This window comes from Dipodomys ordii, unplaced genomic scaffold, assembly GCF_000151885.1.
Source record: "Dipodomys ordii isolate 6190 unplaced genomic scaffold, Dord_2.0 Scaffold15, whole genome shotgun sequence".
Lineage (NCBI taxonomy): Eukaryota > Metazoa > Chordata > Mammalia > Rodentia > Heteromyidae > Dipodomys > Dipodomys ordii.
Window position 1 is genome coordinate 9,153,217 of NW_012267231.1, and position 19,905 is coordinate 9,173,121.

Genomic DNA, 19,905 nt, shown 5'->3' on the forward strand with positions numbered 1-19,905 from the left:
TGAGGGCGCGAGGAGGGACGACGCCCAGGGCCCGGCCGGCCGCCCGGGGGCTCCGTGAGCGAGATGGCCGTCACCAGAGCCGTGAGGCAGGTTAAACCTTCTTCCTTCGCGGCTTGCCTGTGTTATTTCTAGAGAACACTGCCGAGAGAGAGCCGTGCGCCAGGGACGCCAAGATGGTGCCCGAGGGGCAACAAGATGGCGCCCGGTGCTGCATCCGAGGGACGCCAAGATGGCGCCCGGTGCTGCATCCGAGGGACGCCAAGATGGCGCCCGGTGCTGCATCCGAGGGACGCCAAGATGGCGCCCGGTGCTGCGCCCGGGGGACGCCAAGATGGCGCCCGGTGCTGCATCCGAGGGACGCCAAGATGGCGCCCGGTGCTGCGCCCAGGGGACGCCAAGATGGCGCCCGACTCCTGCGCCCAAGTGATGCCAAGATGGCGCCCAAGCGCTGCGCCTGATTCCTGAGCCCTAAGGATACCAAGATGGCGCCCGAGGCCTGCACCCGCCGAGATGGCGCCTGGCTCAGCCTGGCGTGACTCGCGGTGGAGGAGGCCGGCTCCGAGGTTTCCCGGCCACTCGCCCCTTCTGCGGCAGCTGACCGATTGCCCTCGGCCGCTGCGCACGCGTCTGCACGCAGCCCCAGAGCGGACGCGAGCGCGCGGAGTTAAACGCCGCCCGTGTGCGGAGCTGGCGGTGAGGGACGGCGGGCCGCGGCTCGGGCCGCTCCGGATGCGCTGTAGATGCTTTGGTAAGACACCAAGCGCGGCGCATCTTATGTTCGTACGCAACTTAGGCTTTGAGCAGACACCGTGATCGCATGTTATGTCTTCAAAGCACATTAGTTGTGAATTTGGGATAAAATGAGCCCAATCATTATTTTAACATGTTATAAATTGCTTCTATTCTTACGGTGGATAGTGTACCACGTATTCCATCCTCAATTTTTTTCTTTTTTTTTTTTTGCTGAGAAAATATAATTGCTTTTGTGGAAGATCGCTCCATTGATGGTGTAATCAAATATTAAAAATAGAATTGCAGCATTTTGCAGAAAATGCAATTAAAGAAGCGGCGGACGTAGGTATCTTCACTTGTGTTCATAAGCAGTCTTTTCAGGCTAGAGCTATTAGAGAAAATCAATCTTGATTTGAGAAGATTTAGGTGGAAAATAGCCATGAATTATGTTTCCAAAATAATATATCTACTTATCTATTGTGGCCCACATGAAAATTTCTTGTTTCCTTCCTTCCTTCCTTCCTTCCTTCCTTCCTTCCTTCCTTCCTTCCTTCCTTCCTTCCATTTGTCCCTCCCTCCCTTCCTCCATTTCTCCCTCCCTCTCTTTCCTCCCTTTCTTTCCTCCTATTCTCTTTTTTCCCCTCCCCTCTCCTTATATTATTTTATATAGCCTGGAAACACAAAGTAGTCTTCAGAGGCAGGCTCCAGTGGCTCACACCTGTAAATCCTAGCTACTCAGAAGGCTGAGATCTGAGGATCACAGTTAAAAGTCAGCCCAGCCCAGGCAGACAAATCTATGACACTTTTATCTGCAATTGATCAGCAAAGAGATGGAATTGGAGGTATGGCTCAAGTGGTAGAGTGCTGGCTGTGAGTAAGCAATCTGAGCAATGCAAAGTCTGAAGTCTCAAATCTGGTCCTGAGGAGAAAAAAAAATCATAATAGAATGTTTTGAGAAGAGAATGGAATTTAACCACCTAATTCTAAAAGTATGAGTAAGAGCACTAGATCAAGGAGTCAAGTTAGGAGGAGCTATGCTAGTAGGTATCCACACTTGCTTTACAGCTACAGAAATTAAGTAGAGATGTAGAGGTAGCTGACTTTTATTAGCAAAGTTAAGACAGAGTCTGGAACAAAAAAAAATATGTTAACAGTGGAGATAGTACTGGAGCTTTCACTTATTCATACATAATAGTCAATTTTTACTATCATGATAATCATTTGGACAATCATTTTGACTATCTTAAATGTAAGAGTTGTGTGTGTTAACATATACTTGTAGTGCCAGCACTCAGAAGGCCGAGACTGGAGAATGACACAAGCTCATGAATTGGAGACAAGCGTGGGGCAACAAGTGAGATTCCATTAAAAAAAAAATCTAGCCCTATAAAAGGTCTATTTGGAGGTTGGAATCGGGGAGGTAGAGGACCAAGGAGAGGGTATGGGGTGTGAATAAAGTAGAAAATAGAACTGAAGGGGCTGGGAAAGTGGCTCAGTGGTAGATTGCTTGCATGAGGCCCTGGGTTCAATTCCTCAGCATCCCATAAGCCAAAAAGCTGGAAGTGGTGCTGTGGCTCAAGTGGTAGAGCATTAGCCTTGAGCTAAAGAGCTGAAGGACAGGGCCCAGGCCCAGAGTTCAAGACCCATGACTGGCAAAAAAAAAGGAAAATAGAACTGAAACCTGTTGACAATGTTAAGAAGAGGGAATGGGAGAAGGAGGCAATGGAGTGGCTGGGTTTGAGTGGGTTACACTTTATGCACATATAGAAACACCAAAGTGAATCCCTGTGGACAACTAATATTTGTTAATAAAAATGGAAAGGCCAGCTTGGTGCTGATGGCTTACACCTGTAATCCTAGCTACTTAGGAGGCTTGAGATATAAGGATGGAAGCTCTAAACCAGTCTGGGCAAGAAAGTCCATGAGACTCTGATCTCCAATTAACCACCAGAAGTGATGCTGTGCCTCAAAGTGTTAGAGTGTTAGCCTTGAGTGGAAGAGCTCAGGGACAGTGCCAGGCCCTAAGTTCAAGCCCCACAACTGACAAAAAAAAAGGGCCAAGTGTTGTGGCACATATCTGTAATCCCGGTACTTGGGAATCTGAGGCAGGAGGATCATGAGTTCTAGGCCAGCCTGGGCTACTACTAGTGAGATCTTGTCTCAAAACAAAGAAGCAAAATTAGGAAACACATTAAGAAAGAAGAAAACAAAGGATAAGAAAACATCTCCAAGATGCAAAGGAAGGTGACTGACTGAGTTTGGTGCCCCAGCCCAAGGGGCTAGGAAGGAGCAGGGGACAGGTCCCTATAAGTCATACCCAAGAAAAACCAAGTGGACAGAACACTTAATATTCCCAAACAGTGAGAGGAGGCTCTCGAGGTTTGTTGGAGAGCTTGGGATGAACTTTTGGCAGGCATATAAAAATGACAAATGGGCAATTAACTCCAATTAAATACGGTAATGTGATTTTAAAAGGGCACGGCAATTATAATCCTCATGGCTCAGTTAGGGACGATATTTATTTAGTTCATAATGCCAGCGGTGATTGCCAGAGCAACAAAAGGTTACTTGGATTGGCAAAGTGAATGGAAGAAAGTGTCTATGTGTTGGTGTGAGAGTGTGTATATGTGTAAACACATGTGTGTACATTGGGAAAGCCAGAAGCCTCAAGTTTTATAGGCAGAAGTCAGTGTCAAGTTCAGAGAGACATAAATAGTAGAAACAGCCAACATGATTGTCACTCTAAGAGAACAATTGGACTTTGCAAATTGTGAAGAACAATTATTTCCATCAGTGGATAGGAGAAGGCATCTACTAGGCCAGATGGATTTAAACTCTGAGAAGCTGGAGCCTTGGGCACAATGGGCTCTGGAAGAACAGGCTTGTGTAGAGAGGAGAAGGAGGCAGTGGGGGAGATGGGCAGAGGTACAGGGAGGAGTGCAGAGGTACAGGGGAAGGAGGCTGGCCATTGAGGACATTGGAATACAGGAAACAGGAAGCTGGGATACAGGAAGCAGGAAGCTGGAGTACAAGAAGTAGAGGTGGATTGACCTCCATCTAATGGAAACTGAAGGAACTTCCTTGACTCAGGAGCCCAACCAGAAGTCATTGCTCACCAGCCATGGAAGGTACCAGGCACAGGTCTGGGGCAACTCAGCTGGAGGGTAAAGATGTGTGTGTATCACAGGATTCTGGGTTCCCCCTTAGCAGAAAGGGGGGCAGGTCCCAGAGTGTGTCATTTCAACCTGGGCTTTCAGTGGAGGTGATGCTATTTGCAGTTCCTTCTTGCCTCCTCTGGCAAGAGCTCAGTCCCCTGCTTCTTCCTGCCCTGCCCTTTGGTCCTCCACCTCCTGTCATAGGCTGGAGGACAGAAGACCTACTCCACCTAGAGGGTGCAATATGAGGTCAGAGGTCAGGCAGGAGAAGACAATGTGGCTAGCCTGGGCCACTCTGCAGAGCTCCAATATGGTAAACAGCTTCAAGAGTGTGAACTGGAGAACTTTAGACCCAGCACTGCGGTGCAGGGATAGAATTCCAAGAAGAGCTCAAGCTCTTGGGGTATTCTAGGGGGTGCAGCTCACATTGTCCCTGCCCCCTTCCCCAAAAGTGCAGGTAGAGAATCCTTGAGAGAATAGTTCTAGCTTTGGAGTTTGGCATACATACACTACGTCATTCATAACACGAGTGCGGAAGGTTTTCATTCATCGGCTTTGGAAATGATGTGGCAATTTTTATCCCTGACAGGTTCTATTTCTGTTGTTAATTCCAGTGGATTTAAAAGTTGCTGTGGGTTCTGTGAATCTGCTTGCATAATTATACTCTGATAGCTTTTCATTACACATAATGTGATTTTAATGGAATTAATGTTCTGTGTCAACAAATACATTGTTTTTAGTGTGGTACAAAGGAACAGGAAGCTTCTAGAAGCAGAGAATGAAAACTGTTTGCAAATGGGTTAGATAATATTCTTTCTCCAAATGGCAAGATTACCACCTACGCCTTCCCTTCCCTTTCTTTTTCTCTTCCCTTCCCTGTCCTTCCCTTCTTTTCCTTCCCTTCCTTTCCCTTTTCCCTTCCCTTTTCCCTTTCCTTAACCCTTTTCCCTTTTCCCTTCCCTCCCCCCCTTCCCTTCTCTTTCCTTCTTTTTCTTTTCTTAATTGTGCCAATACTGGCACTTGAATTTAAGACCTCAAACTCACCTTTGGCTTTATGGCTCAAAGATTGTGCTCTACCACTTGAGCCATACTTCCACTTCTGGCTTTTTTTGGTAGATAATTAGAAACTGTCTCATGGAAGCTTCTGTCTGGACTGGCTTCGAACTGTGATCCTCATATCTCAGCCCTTGAGTAGCTAGGATTACAGGTGACAGCACCAGTGCAACTTTTTTTTTAAAGCGATTAGCTAGTTCACATTTTATTACATAGATTTCCTTTATGCCTTTCAAGTACTTTAATCAGGGATGCACGGAAATTATACATTATTTAGTCCTTTTGTTTTAAAAATGAATGCTTTTCCTCTCATCTAATAATGAAAATTTTTGTGTTCCTTCATGCAAGTTTAAGACTTGCTAGTTAACTCTTATTAGGTTTGTTTCTTTGAAGTCTTGCTGACTTTTTGCTTGTTTTCCTAAATGTAATCTTTAATTTATTCTGTTTCTAACTAGTCTTTGCTTGAGCATGGACAGGAAAGCTGTTTTTGTAGAATTTTGGCACTGGTGTCTTAGCCCTGCATACCATGGTAACATGAGGACAGAGTCCCTTAACCTCTTTTTGCTTCTGTTTTCTCTTATGTGCATGGGGGAAAGAATCACACATGCCTTTCAGGGGAGTCAGGACACCAAGTGAAAATGAAAGCCCCTGGTATGTGTCTGTCAGTCTTCAATAAATGTAGCTACTACTGTAATGTTTCAATATACTAATTTTTGTTGTTATTATTGGTGGTGGTGAGGCTTGAACTCAGTGCCTGGGCACTGTCCCTGAGCTCTTTCACTCAAGGCACCACTTCTGGTTTTTTCTGGTGGTTAATTGGCAATAACAGTTTCAAGGACTTTCCTGCCCTGCTGGCTTTGAACTGCGTCCTCAGATCTCAGCCTCCTGAGTAGCTAGGATTACAGGTGAGCCACCATAACCTTAATATACTAATTTTTGTAGACAGATAATGTAGTGAATTCTCTTATGGTCCTTCCTTCCCTCACTTTCCTCCCTCCCTCTCTTCCTCCCTCCCCCCTCTCTCTTTTTCTCTCTCTCCTTCCTTCCTTCCTCTTTCCCTCCCTTTTTCCTATCTCCCTTTCTCCTCTCTCCTTCTCTCCCTTTTATCTCCCTTCCTTCCTCCCTCCTTTCCTTCCTCCCTTCCCCCCCAATAGTTCCCTTGGCTTTTTGTATCTTATTAGCTAATTGTATTAATTTACTATTAGTACAACAAATGTGTTATTATGTCTGAAGTTGGTGGGTCATGAGTATGGGACTGTGTGTGTATGTGCATGTGCTGGAGTTTGAGCTCACAGAGGGGAAAGTTGCAAGGGGAATTCTTCCAAGGGGAGGAGGCAGGCAGGCGTGAGGGCCAGCGGACTTCCCAGAGGCAGGGACAGAGGATGAATGCATGCATACCTGAACCAGCCTCACCATGCCACCCTGAAAGGAAAGATGGAGGCAGGGGAATGGGGAGGAGAGGATGCACAGATAGGAGATGCATCCAGAAGGTTCTAGAAGACAGAGTCCAGTAAACTTTCAATTCAGGCAGCTCAGAATACTATTCAATCTGTGTCGGTGGGGCGGGGTGGGGGGACGGGTATGGAGATTCTTCATTGTCAGCTTCCTGAGTAGCTAGGATTATAGGCATGACCCAGTAACACTCAACCAGATTCTTTTTTTTTTTGGTCAGTCCTGGGGCTTGAACTCTGGGCTTGGGTTCTGTCCCTCAGCTCTTCAGCTCAAGGTGAGTGCTCTACCACTTGAGCCACAGCACCACTTCTGGTTTTCTGGTGGTTCATTGGAGATAAGAGTCTCATGGACTTTCCTGCCTGGGCTGGCTTTGAACTTCAATCCTCAGATCTCAGCCTCTTGAGTAGCTAGAATTACAGGTATAAGCCACCAGCGCCTGGCCTTTTTTGGCCAGCGCCTGGCTTTTTTTGGCCAGTCCCCGGGTTTGAACTCAGGGTCTGGTACTGTCCCTGAGCTTCTTTTGCTCAAGGCTACCACTTGAACCACAGCGCCACTTCCAGCTTTTTTTTTTTTTTTTGGTAGTTTATTGGAGATGAGAGTCTCATGGACTTTCTTGCCCAGGCTGGCTTGGAATTGGGATCCTCAGATCTCAGCTTCCTGAGTAGCTAGAATTACAGGCGTGAGCCACCAGGGCCCAGCTGTGAAGAAATTTCTTGATAGGAGGCAGTGAAGACATGATTTATAGAGCTAATTTATTTCTAGGCCTTTGAATCAGCCTTTATCTCTCAGTGCCATTTCTTCCTGAGTTCTACCAGGCCTGTGTCTGGCCTCTGCAGCAGGAAGTTCTGACTTTTCTAATTTTATCTTTTGCTTCTCCAAGGCTGGGTGTGGAGTTGGGGAAAGGGTGAGATGGTTTTCTTACAAAGAAAGAGAAATCTCCTCCCTCTCTTCCATGGAATCATTCTCCTGGGCTTCTCTTTCAGTGATTTTATTATGTGATTTCTCCCTGAGCCTCTGCTTTCTCCCATAGTCTTTGTAAACGGGAGACTCTGAGTGACAAAATTGATAAATAGGCCAAAAGTCTCCTGGCAGGGTGATGTCACAGCAAACTGGATTCCCACACCTTTCCTTACACACCTGCAGAATCCTAGAGCCATCCAAACACCAAGCCTAAGCTTTGCTGGTGGCTGCAATTGAGTGCCGAGAGCTCAAACTAAGACCCAGGCATTTCAAAGCAGGACTCTAAGTTGTTTTCTTTTCTTTCTTTCTTTTTTCTTTGGTGTTGGTCTCCAGGTTTGAACTCAGGGCCTGGGAGCTATCCCTGAGCTGCTTCTGCTCAAGGCTAGTGCTCTACCACTTGAGCCAAAGCTCTACTTCCAGCTTTTTATTTTTTAAATTGTAGTTTATTGGAGATAAGAGTTTCATGGACTTTCCATACCTAGGCTGGCTTCAAATTGAGATCCTCAGATCTCAGTCTCCTGAGTAGCTAGGATTACAGGCATGAGCTGAGCTACGGGAGCCTGACTAGTCTCTGTGGTAGAGGGTCTCTTGCTCTCACCCTGGTGGTCCCAGTGATTTGAGAGACTGACTTTCAATGTGACTCCAGGCTGTGAGCAGCTATCTGAGGAGAAGCATGATCACTGGAGTCCGGATCCTGCATGGTGTGGATCCCACGCGCCCTTTGCTGAGGTTGGGGTGAGGTCTCACACAGACTTTTCCAGCATCTTACCTTCCTTGCCACTCTCTCCTTCCAGGTGCTCCTGTCAGGACTCATTGGCGTTGTCTCATGGAAAAGACCGCTCTCCCTTGTGGTAAGTGACAAAGTGACACTAGATCTCAGGTGGCCTCACAAAGACAGTCTCAAAGAAATTGTCATGGTCTCTGCAGACCTATGCCAGTGAACCCTCCCCTTCCCTCCCCCCTCTCCTTTTCTCTCTCTCCACCCCCCTCTCTGTGTTTCTCTTTCTGTCAGTACTGGGGCTTGAACTCAGGGTCTGGGTTCTGTCCCTGAGCTCTTTTGCTCAAGGTTAGAGCTCTACCACTTTAAGCCACAGCACCACTTCCAGTTTTGTAGTGGTTCATTGGAGAGAAGAGTCTCACAGACTTTCCTGCCCAGCTGGCTTTGAAACTCGATTCTCAGATCTCAGCCTCCTGAGAAGCTAGGATGACAGGTGTGAGCCACCAGCATCCAGCCCATTGCATTTCTGAGAATTCTCTTGGGAAAATTTTCCTCAGATCCTGTTTTGTATCCTGTGCTCTGTTTTGGTGCCCTCTCTGGTGGATGTACTCTCATTCTAGAGCCTATGATCTGTTGCATGCATCCTCAGCACATACTGCACTGAACTCTTCTCTCCTCTGTGTGTTTTGGAGATTGCAAAATCTAGGGGAAGAAGCAAGGTGCAACTGGTTCTCTGAAAAGATGCATGGCTGGGCATGGTGCTGAGCCATGGTCTGTGGGACAGGCAGTGACAGGAGGCTGGGTTTTCTCCTCTGAAAGTACCCCAGGCATCTCTGTGTCTATTGATTTGGGTGGTCTTGTCGGTGCTGGCATTAATGATGTGTCCATGCCAGGCCCAGAGGAAGCGTTCTCCCACATTTTGATGGGTGATGAGAAAACCCAGCATGATGGGTTTCTCTGTTTGTCCTAATTAATTATTTAAAACATTCTTTTTTTTAATGATTGGAGTTGGACATCATGACATGTACTAAATATTAATGGAAATAGAGAGAAAGGCTGATTTGTTTGTGGAGGACCCTGGCCCCTCATGAGAGGAGCCAGTGCACCCCGAAGAGAGAACACAAAACACAGGAACTGCTTTCTCTCCTCCACAATAGCTCAGCTCAGAGGATTTGCCTTTGAAAACTGTGGTTTATTTTAACACAGAAATGTTCAAACATGCACGAAAATAGAGAGACTGATGTAATGAATCTCGACAAATAAGTAACAGCTTCTGGGCCATCATGTTTCCCTGTACCTCTCATGTTGCTACTCTTCCCAACTCCAACATCTCCTGGATATATTTTTTTATTTTTAAAAATTATTTTTCTGTGCTGGTCCTGGGGCTTGATATTCAAGACCTAGGTGCTGTCCCTCAGCTGTTTTTGCTCAAGGCTAGTACTCTACCACTTAAGCCAAGCTCTACTTCTGACTTGTTTTCTGGTATATTGGAGATAAGAGTCTCATGGCATTTCCTTTCCAGATTGCTCTTGAGCTTCAGTCCTCAGATCTCAGCCCTTCAAAGTAGCTAGGATTACAGACATGCGTGGATAGATGATTTTAAAGCAATCCCAGCATGAGAATCAAGAGGCCAACTCTGGTTCAGAATAAGATGGCAGAGAATGTGAACAACTAGAGAGCTGACATCATTGTGCCATCCACTGAGTTTTTTGAACTGCTGTTAGGAACCTAGGGACAGCTGGCCCCATCCTCTTCCTACTCTCCGATGTACACCTGGGGTAGGGAATGTCTGGCTTCAGGCTGTGTAAAGTCTATCATTTGGTGTAGGATGGAACAGCTGTTGGCCTGTGTGCCTACATTGATCATTTTGTGTGGCCTCTAATGGTGTTTGTTATACATATCGAAATGGCAGTAGGCAGAACATAGGTCCCCTCGAAGCCCTCTCATGCCAGCATCTACCAATGGAAAACTACCTTCCTTAGAGCAGGTGGGCAGACTTTAAAAGACTAGAAGCATAAAATAGGTGGATTGAGGTCCCAGGCATACCCTGAACTGAGAAGTGAGATTATAACTATAATAATAATAATAATAATGGTTTGAAGCCAGCCCAGAAGAGAAGTCTGTGAGATTTTTTAATCTCCAATTAACTATCCAAAAGCTGGATATAGGGCTCAGGCGGCAGAGTGCCAGCCTTCAGCAAAAAAACAAAAACAAAAACCCAGGGACAATGCCCAGGCCCTGAGTTCATGCCACAGGATGGGCAACACCTACACCATAAAAATTTATAAGCTGTTAAGTAAAAATTTCATCTTACATATTTTTTCAATTAAGAAAGGATTTTGGTATATTATGTATTATATTTGAGTGTTTGTAACTGATATTTAACATGGTCTCAGGTTTATTGGAAACCCAACAGACAGCAAATGAAAGAAAGCAACTTGGCTTGTCTTTCCATTCAGCTTGGATTCAGTTATTTTGTTTTGCTCAACTCCAGTATTTAATGTAAGATGCCAACGACAAGGAATAAGAGGTGTGTGATAAATTCGCTGCAGCCTGGATGAGTGGGGTGTGTGTGTGTGTGTGTGTGTGTGTGTGTGTGTGTGTGTGCATTGCTATGCCGATCATTTCTCTATGTAAGAAAGCTTAAAATCTGCTGTAGAGACTAGCTTCTTTCAGAAATGTGTTTGAGTTTTTGTATGAACAGAAATGCTTTCTACTCTGTTCATTAGAAATACATTCCTACTGTTACTACAAAGTCTTATGTTTGGCCATAGTCTATGGGGAAAGAAATATGAATCACTTTAACCTTTAATATGAATTATACCCAGCCTATAGGGCTTTCTTTCTGAGCCATGAATAGATCTCAAATATGACTTTAATATACTATTAAAACAAAGGTGAGTTAAAGGTTAATGTATTTAATGTAAATGTGCTTGGAGTCATCATTTATTCAAAGAACTCATCATAAATCTACTTGCGGTGGGGGGGCCAGTTCTTACAGGCAGGACCTCCTTTTTAAGAGAGTATCTTTTGTTTGGTTACATTAAGGATGAGGCCTTTGTTGGTTAAGTGTGGGGAGAAGAAAATAAGCTGTTTATGTACTTATTTTTTCCAAGTCCTTAAAACAAAGTTGAATTTTACTTTGCTGAGAAAGCAGTTTTAAAGTCCTGTACTGGTGGCTTATACCTGTAATCCTAGCTACTCAGGAGGCTAAGGTTTAGAGGATCACAGCTTGAAGCCAGCCCAGGAAGGAAAGTCTTATCTCCAGTTAGCCACCAAAAAGCTGGAAGTAGAGCTGGGGCTTAAGTGGTAGAGTGCTATCCTTGAGCAAAAAAGCTCAGAGACAGTGCCTTGACCCTAAGTTCAAGCCTCAGGACTGGTACCAAAAAAAAATGACCATGGATAAAAATCCTCATTTTTTTAGTGAAGCATGACAGTGATGTATATTTTCTGGAACCATGTTACTTCGAAGTGTAAACTCTTTTGTTTTAATCCATCAGGAATTTTTTTTAATTGGATAGCTACCAAAACTTGCTTGTGGCAAGCAATAATGAGCTGGGCTAGGAAGATTAAACATAAATAAGGTAGACAAAAACACATAATAATGTGCTAGAAACCAAAATGAATTTAAAGGTCTTTTCTGGAATTCACCTGGAAACAATGCAGTAGGCTTTCTCCTTGCTTGTTGCTTCTGACTGACTGTTGAAAAGCTTTGCAGAAAGAATGAACTATTCCACAGCCCTGTTTGGAGATGGAGAGGTAGAGAAGAAGATGAATCTCTCCCTGATCAGCACTGAGGAAGTAGGACCATCTGTGGGAGCTAAGATGCCTCAGTGTGTGGCTACAGAGGCTATAGAGGGGGAGCTCAGACTCTATTTATCCTTATGTGTACTGAGTACAGCAATCCACATCCACTGGATAATATGCGGAGACTGAGAGTTGTGAGTACTGGGACACAAGACATTAATGAGTCTCTGGATTGTGGTAAATCACTTAGTACCTCCTGTGGTGGACACCTACCAAGTTTAAAGATGATTCCAGCAATGAAGACTTTGCCCAGCCGTTGCAATTGGAGATCTGGTTGCCTATTTCTGATTCTGACCTTGAAGAGAGTGACCTCAGACTGATGATTCTGTGTCATCCCCAAGATCTGGTTCTTACTCTTATTTCTGATGGACACAGCCAGTGCATATGGTTGTCAGGATAGCCATGAGATGATATGCTTGTGGCTCAGTAGGTGCCCAGTAACAGGAATGATTTGTGCAAAGCGTAGGGCTATGTGGTGACTTGGAACCGTGAAACATGAGAATTAAGTTCTAGATGAGTGGGTGAGAGGAGTTGGGAAAATGAAAATAGCCTTGTAAGCCAGGCACCTGCCAGTGGCTCACACCTGTAATCCTAGCTACTCTGGAGGCTGGGATCTGAGGATCCCAATTTGAAGCCAATCCAGCAAGAAAGTCTGTGAGACTCTTTATCTCCACTAAAACTACCACAAAAAAGCTAGACATGGCATTGTGTGTCAAGTAGTAGAGCTCTAGCCTTGAGCAAAAGAAGCTCAGGGACAGCACCTTGGCCCTGAGTTTAAGCCCCAGGAGCTGCACTAAAAAAAAGAAAGAAAGAAAAATGTTCACAGGAAATGAAGTGTCTTCTATTCTTGGCATGAATTGTCTGATGTCCACCTTGGAAACTTCGACCTTCTACTGAAATGCTTTCTTTTCTTTGTGTTAGTCAGCTTTGTGTGACTATGATAAAATAGCTGAGTCAAAACAGTGTATTAAGGAGGAAAGGTTCATGGTTCATGGTTTCAACCCATGGCCACTTGGTACTGTTGCTTTGGACTAGAGCAGCTCAAGTCACAGAGGAGCACATGGGGGAGCCAGCTGCTCATCTCCTGCTGAGGGGGAAGGGAAGAGAGAAGAAGCAGAGCCACTCCATTCCCACTCTGCCCCTTTCCATTCCACCACTCTTCCTAGAAGTTCTGCTTCCTCACAGTAGCCCCACAGGCTGGTGATCTGCTCTCCCACACATAGGCCTTATCCATGGACACCTACCTGCACCATAGCAAGCCCAGAGACAGTAAAAATAGCTATACAGACACCCCTCAGTATCAGTGGGATTTTTCTCCAGGATCCTCCACAGACAGCAAAATCTGTGGGTGCTAATATAAAAAGGCACAGCAAAAAACCCAAACAATGATCATGAAGCACTGAGTTCAAGTCCCAGTACCTGCAACTAAAATGACATAATACATATCAACTTCCCAGATCTTTAGGTAAACTTTATGTCCTTTCTAGATTACTTATAACAGCAAATGTAAATGCGATGAACAAGGTTGCTGCCTTACATTGGTGAGGGAGGGATGATGAGGAATCAAGACTGTACATATTTGGTAGAGATGCAGTCTTTTCCCCTAATATTTTCAATCCAAATTTGGTGAATCTCTGAAAGCAGAGGGCTCACTAGGTGATATAATTGGAAGAAATTGTAAGTAAGAATTTAGTAAGTCAAGAAATGAATTATGTGTACAGTTTTTATTTAGAACGATGACAAGAGCAGAGTATCTGACGCTTTTTGAACACAGCCCACAGCATTCCTCCCAAGACAAGGGCCTGCTGTTAGGAGAGAAGCATGTGATCTTTTCAAACAGCTTTAGCTCTTATAGCCGCATGCTGGTGACTTACACCTGTAATCCTAGCTATTCAGGAGGCTGACATCTGAGGATCAGGGTTCAAAGCCAGCTATGCAGGAAAGCTGTGAGATTCTTAACTCCAGTTAATCACCCAAAAAGCCAGAAGTGGAGCTGTGGCACCAATGGTAGTGTGCTAGCCTTGAGGGGAAAAAAAAAAGCTCAGGAACAGGGCCCAGGCCCTGAGTTCAAGCCTTTGGCCTGGCACACAAACACAAAGGATTTAAGCTCTCAGCCACAGCCCAGGGAGCAGCAATTGTAAAAGCCTGGGTAGAGAATTTGAGGCTTGTCTGGTTCCCACGGCTGTTCTCTTGTGATCTGCTCCTTCCCCTGCAGTGGAAATGGGAAGAAGTTGGCTGAATTTCCCAGTGAGAAGGAGGTTCAACCTCCATATTGGCTGGCTGGAGTTTGCACCTGGAATCTTTCTAGGTCAACGGAGGAACAAGAACAAATCCAGCAAGAAGGGAAAGTACCCAGTGCAGGGGTCTTGGGGGTAAATCTTAACTATAGACTCTTTTAGCGGGCTAGAATTCCAGAACCACCGAATAGTTCTAGAATCTTCTCTCCAGTTTCCCAGTTGTCCTCATCCTGTGCGCTAACATTTCCAAGCAATGACATACTTGAGGTATGATTTGCTAGGGAGAAATTGTAATTTACTGTATCAATGATGACTTAGGCAAACTCCATAGCCTTTTTTTATTTTTTTAAAGATAATGTCAGAATTCACAGGAAATGTTCACAGGAAATGGAGCGTCTTCTATTCTTGGCATGTATTGTCTGATGTCCATCTTAGAAACTTCAACCCTCTACTAAAATGCTTTCTTTTCTTAATGGACTTCCTTTGCCCTGGGGTCTTTGTGTTCTCCTAATAGAAAAAAAAAGTCATTAAGGGGAAAAATATCTAATATGCTGAAGTAGCTGTAATAGAGGAAAAGTAATAGATGAAGTGTCAGTGGGCTCCAAATGCATATTCTCTCAGAAAGAAGGCAATTACTGCTATAAAGATATAGCATTAGAAAAATTATTACAGCTGAGAAGTCTGTGATCCGCCTGTCCGTGGCAAGTTAATTTTAAAAGCATCACCAGGCATACAAATCATAGGAATAAAATGCTGAACCATACTAATTGAAAGTGAATTTAATATGCAGGACTGAAGAGCCATCACTACTTTCCAGCTTTTAGAAAAATTCTGCCACATAAACTATTAGTTATCAGATTTCCCCCCCTTTCAAATGTCCAGCTTCTTTGAATGAAGAATCTCACCCAGGGGCCTTATTTTGGAATCCTGAATAATTTAATGCTATCAAGTAAGCAAGGAAGATATTGAAACCTACATATCTGACTCAGATTTTTCTGTACTGAGATAAATTGCTATAGGTTTAAGCATTTTATGAAAATATGCAAATTGTGATTAGGAATGAAACGAAGACTTTTGTTTTGCTGTTAACTTTATGCACTTCAACAATTGAAAAATTGATTGGACCAATCTTATATATGCAATATTCTCTAAGGACTATTAGAAGCTTTTGTTTATTGATTTTTACTGTTATTTACAGATAGGTATTATTTACATATGTAAGTATTTGTTATTTATTCATTCATTCATGTAGTGCCCATCTTAGGACTTGAACTCAGTGCCTCAAACTCTGGCTTAGTGCTTTCGCTTAAAGTTGGTGCCTACTCCTGGATCTATTTCTTTGGCTTTTTGTGATTTTTTTTTGCTGTTTAAGAATCTTACAAATTTTTTTTTTGTCTGGACTGGTACCGACTATGATATTCAGATCTCAACCTATAGAAGCTTTTAAAATTGGTTACAATGACTACCTGCTGTATGACTTTGGAGAGAGAAAAGGCCTGTCTTTTTACATGTGTTGTAGACGTACCAAAACGGAAGCCTTTACACTGTTGCTTTTTTTTTTTTTAAATTCCTTCAAATATGTCTTGACCATTCCTGGTTCTTTGTTTTCTTAGAAATTTTTTTAGAATCTGTTTGTCAGAATCCATGAAAACTCCTTTACTCATATATATATGTACATATATATACATATATATGTATACATATATATGTATGTATACATATACATACATATATGTATGCATATATGTATATACATATATGCATATATACATATATATACATATATGTGTGTATATATATTTACTGGAATTGCATTCTATATGTTTATGATTTCAGAGCATATGATGGTAATTAGCTTTCTGTTACTGTAACACATACCTGAGATAATAAACTTTTAGAAAGAGAGGTTTGCATTGGCTCACTATTTTTACTGGCCCATGATTGGTTGTCCCTATTGTTTTGGGCGAGGCACATGGCAGAGCTAAACTAGTCAGTTCATGGCCAATATGTGAAAATAAAGAGAGAAAGGGGCTATGGTCCTACTATTCCCTTTGAGGGCTCTCCCCCAGTGGCAAAAAGACCTCCCAGTAGGCCCTCTTTTTTTTTTTTGGTCAGTCGTGGGGCTTGAACTCTGGGCCTGGGCGCTGTCCCTCAGCTCTTCAGCTCAAGGCAAGCGCTCTACCGCTTGAGCCACAGTGCCACTTCCAGTTTTCTAGAGGTTTATTGGAAATAAGAGTCTCACGGACTTTCCTGCCCAGGCTGGCTTCCAATCCTGATTCTCAGATCTCAACCTCCTGAGTAGCCAGGATTACAGCCATCAGAGTCCAGCTTTATTTCCTCCTTCTCCTCCTCCTCCTCCTCCTCTTCCTCCCCCCCTCTTCCCCCTCCCCCTCCCCTAGAACTCAGGGACTGGGTGCTTTCCCTAAGATATTTTTTTCCTCCAGGCTAGCATTCTACAAACTGATCCACAGGCTCCAATCTGGTTCTTTTTTTTTAGATAAAGAGTCCCATAAACTTTCCTGTCAAGGCTGGCTTCAAACTGCAATCCTTAAATCTCAGCCTTTGGAGTAGCTGAGATTATAGGCGTGAGCCACTGGCATTCAGCTCATTTTTTATTTTTTTTTGAAAGTATCCTTATTCTTACATTTATCAAATTACTGAAACTGAAGATTAAAAAAATCTTCTCATGTTCACATAGGACAAGAGGCACTTGTTTTAAAAGTATAATTCAGTGGATTTTAAATGAGAGGACACACCCTCACTATTGGAAAAATTTCACTCCCAAGGAAGTTAATTTTTTAAAAAATCCCTTATGAAAAATGAATACGGTCTTGTCTGACTTTATATTTAGAGACTCAGGTTTTAGTGCCTTCTCTTCTCAGAGACATTCCTCAATTAGGATTCGGCGTTTACTTCCCCATCAGTTGCTAACCTAGGCTGACTTCTGGTCCTACTTTGAGTCTCTTTTGCATTTGGAAATCTCCCTCTACTCTTTGGGATGGGTGCAGGAATAATATCTTTTCCTTACCTCCTGCAAATGAAGACATCATCTGTTAACTTTCCACATAAGAGCAATTTGTTTAGACTCAGAATTCTTTTTTTTTTTTTTTTGTTGGTCATGGGGCCTGAACTCTGGGCCTGGGCACTGTCCCTCAGCGCTTCAGCTCAAGGCGAGCGCTCTACCACTTGAGCTACAGCACCACTTCCAGAGGTGTGGTGGTTTATTGGAGATAGGAGTCTCACGGTCTCTCCTGCCCGGGCTGGCTTTGAACCTCGATCCTCAGATCTCAGCCTCCTGAGTAGCTAGGATTACAGGCTTGAGCCACCAGCGCCCGGCATACGTAATAATTCTTATGAGCATGGCTTAGGAAATGATGGAGGCTCATTAATCCCATAATCTATCATTTCTAGAGAGACACCTCCCCATCCCCCCCCCAAAAAAGTTGATGCTGTAATTTAGTCCAGCTTTGATGGCTTAGAAACCTAGGGGTTGAAGGAGGCGGGGGCTGGCTAAATCTTGAATTCTGAAGGCCAGAGAACAGAATTGGATGGCCAAAGCCAAAAGAAGATGGATATCTCAACTAAAAGATGGAGAAAATTTCCACTTTCTCTGCTCTATTCTGGCTCCACTACATTGGCTGTTGCCTACCTACATGGGCAAGGGTGGATCTAAAGTAAAGTAGACTTAGTCCAGTGATTCAAATGCTCTTCTGAGCATGCTCAGACACACTTAAGAATGGTGTCCAACCAGCTATCTGGGTATTTCTTATCTCAGTCATGTTGACTTATGTGTGTACGTACAGATATAGATTCCTAAACAGCCTATCCAGCCAGGGGACAGAGGAGTTCCTGTCCTTCCCATGCTTGACATAAAGGTCACGTTATTGTATGGGACACTTGTTGACAAATTCTCTCCAGTACTAGTATTACCTTTCTCTTGAACTGCTTCCATCTTCAAATGCACCAATTATAAGATACTAAATGGAGAATCTTTTCCAATCATCTGGGAGAGAATATGGGGCTGTATTTTGTGCAGTGAAAATAATAAATGTATCATTTTAAGAAAATGCTGGTGCAGTTTGTTATTGTTGTTTGTAAGGCTTGAACTCAGGGCCTGGGTGCTCTCCCTGAGCTCTTCTTCTCAAGGCTAGTGCTCTACCACTTTGAGCCACAGCTCCACTTCTGGTGTTTGAGTCTCATGGGGACTGGCTTTGAACTGTGATCCTCAGATCTGAGCTACCAGCACCAGGCACTGGTGCATTTTTAAATGATGTTTCAAACATATCTTGTTGCCAGCTCAGGTTGTCTTTCCTACCAGAGGAAGCGGGTGTCGTAGTGGGCATTTTTGTTCCGGATATTTGTATGTGATCATGAAGATGCTGTCATTTAAATGTCATCCTCATGCAAATTGGAAGTCACTGTTCACAGAGCTAAATCTGGGTGGGTTTCGCCTCATAGAAACACAAGCTAGAATTCAAATACATCTCCACCAGCAGAATCTGGAAGCTGTCAACTGATGAGAAGTGATTAATACCATATGATACTACACAAATGAGCTGGCCCAGGGGGACAAGCATCTTAGAAACCTCCGGAGGGAAATGACTAAGCCAAAAGGGAGAAAAATATTTGGGCAAATGGGATAATAGCTGCCCTGAGAGTAACAGCTTGGCTGGCAAAAGGTGACAGGCAGTGGGTAAGTGCCAGGGAGTGGCAGCCTGGGTGTGGGAAGGCTGGCTCACAACGGCCAACAGCACGGGCGAGCTGGTGACACTCAGGGACAGATGACAGAGGAGAGCTCTCCTGAGACCCATCCCCTGTGTGTATATCTGTGTGTGGGGGAGGGGGAGGTCCTTGAGTTCTTTCTCTCTACCAAATAATTATGAGGCAGGAAAAATGGGAGTAGACATAATGTTTATTTGAAAGTACAGCAAGGAAACTGAGGCAAGCCTCATAGCTGTTGGTGAGTTGGTACAAATCCCCAAGCAGAAGTCCTGGCTGGGGGAGCTGCCTTGCTGTATGAGGTCCTGTCCATCTGCTTCCTGGGTGAGGAGGAAGAGGGGCAAGAGGAGGAGGAAGAGGAAGAGGAGGGAAAAAGGAGAGAAGAGGAGGAAGGGGGAAGAGGAAGGAAAGGAAGAGGGGAAGGAGGGGGTGAAAGAGGAAAAGGAGAAGGATAGGGAGAAAAAGGAGAGGGGAGGGGAAATGGAGTAAGAAAGAGAAAAGGGAAGAGGGAGAGGAAGGGGACAGGAAGGGAGGCAGGGGAAGAGGAGAGGGAGGATAAGGAGGACAAAGAGGGAGAGTAGGAGGGGGAAGATGAGGGGGAGAAAGGGAAGGGAAGGAGGAGAAGAGGGAAGGGGAGGAGGAGAAAGAAGGGAGAGAGGAAGGGTGAAGGAGAGGAGGAGAAAGAAGAGAAAGGAAGGAGCGGAGGGGGAGGGTAAAAGGAGGAGGAAGATAGTACAAACTTCTTGGTGCAAGTGGGTAGAGAAGGAGGCCTGAAAATCAATGGCCTGAATGTAGGCTGGTGGGGTTCCTCTTTTTTCACCCTTCCGGTGAATCTTGTCTGGTTGAGTCTCTGTCTTCCTCACCCCAAGGGGAGGGGCACTGTCATGATCCTCAGATCTCAGCCTCCTGAGTAGCTAGGATTACAGTCATGAACCACCAGCCTTTCCTTCACCTTACCCAGCGTGCCCTGGCTTGTCCTGATTTGCACCATGAATTTATGTCTTACCCTCCTTCCTCATGCGCATTGGAACTTCCAGCCTTCCAAGCCTTGAGGATTAAATCCTGAAGGAAG

At 44.4% G+C, this 19,905-nt stretch overlaps 1 protein-coding gene across 1 annotated transcript in view; it reads left to right on the plus strand.

Annotated features, from left to right (window-relative positions):
- Positions 1–510: 510 nt before the first annotated feature.
- The window catches only part of Fam189a1 (family with sequence similarity 189, member A1), a 97,563-nt gene continuing 78,168 nt past the window's right edge, over positions 511–19,905 (plus strand). Inside the window, exons 1-2 of the mRNA XM_013011899.1 lie at positions 511–693; positions 8,147–8,203. Of these exons, the coding sequence (XP_012867353.1) occupies positions 511–693; positions 8,147–8,203 (240 nt within the window). The remainder of the gene's footprint in view (positions 694–8,146; positions 8,204–19,905) is intronic.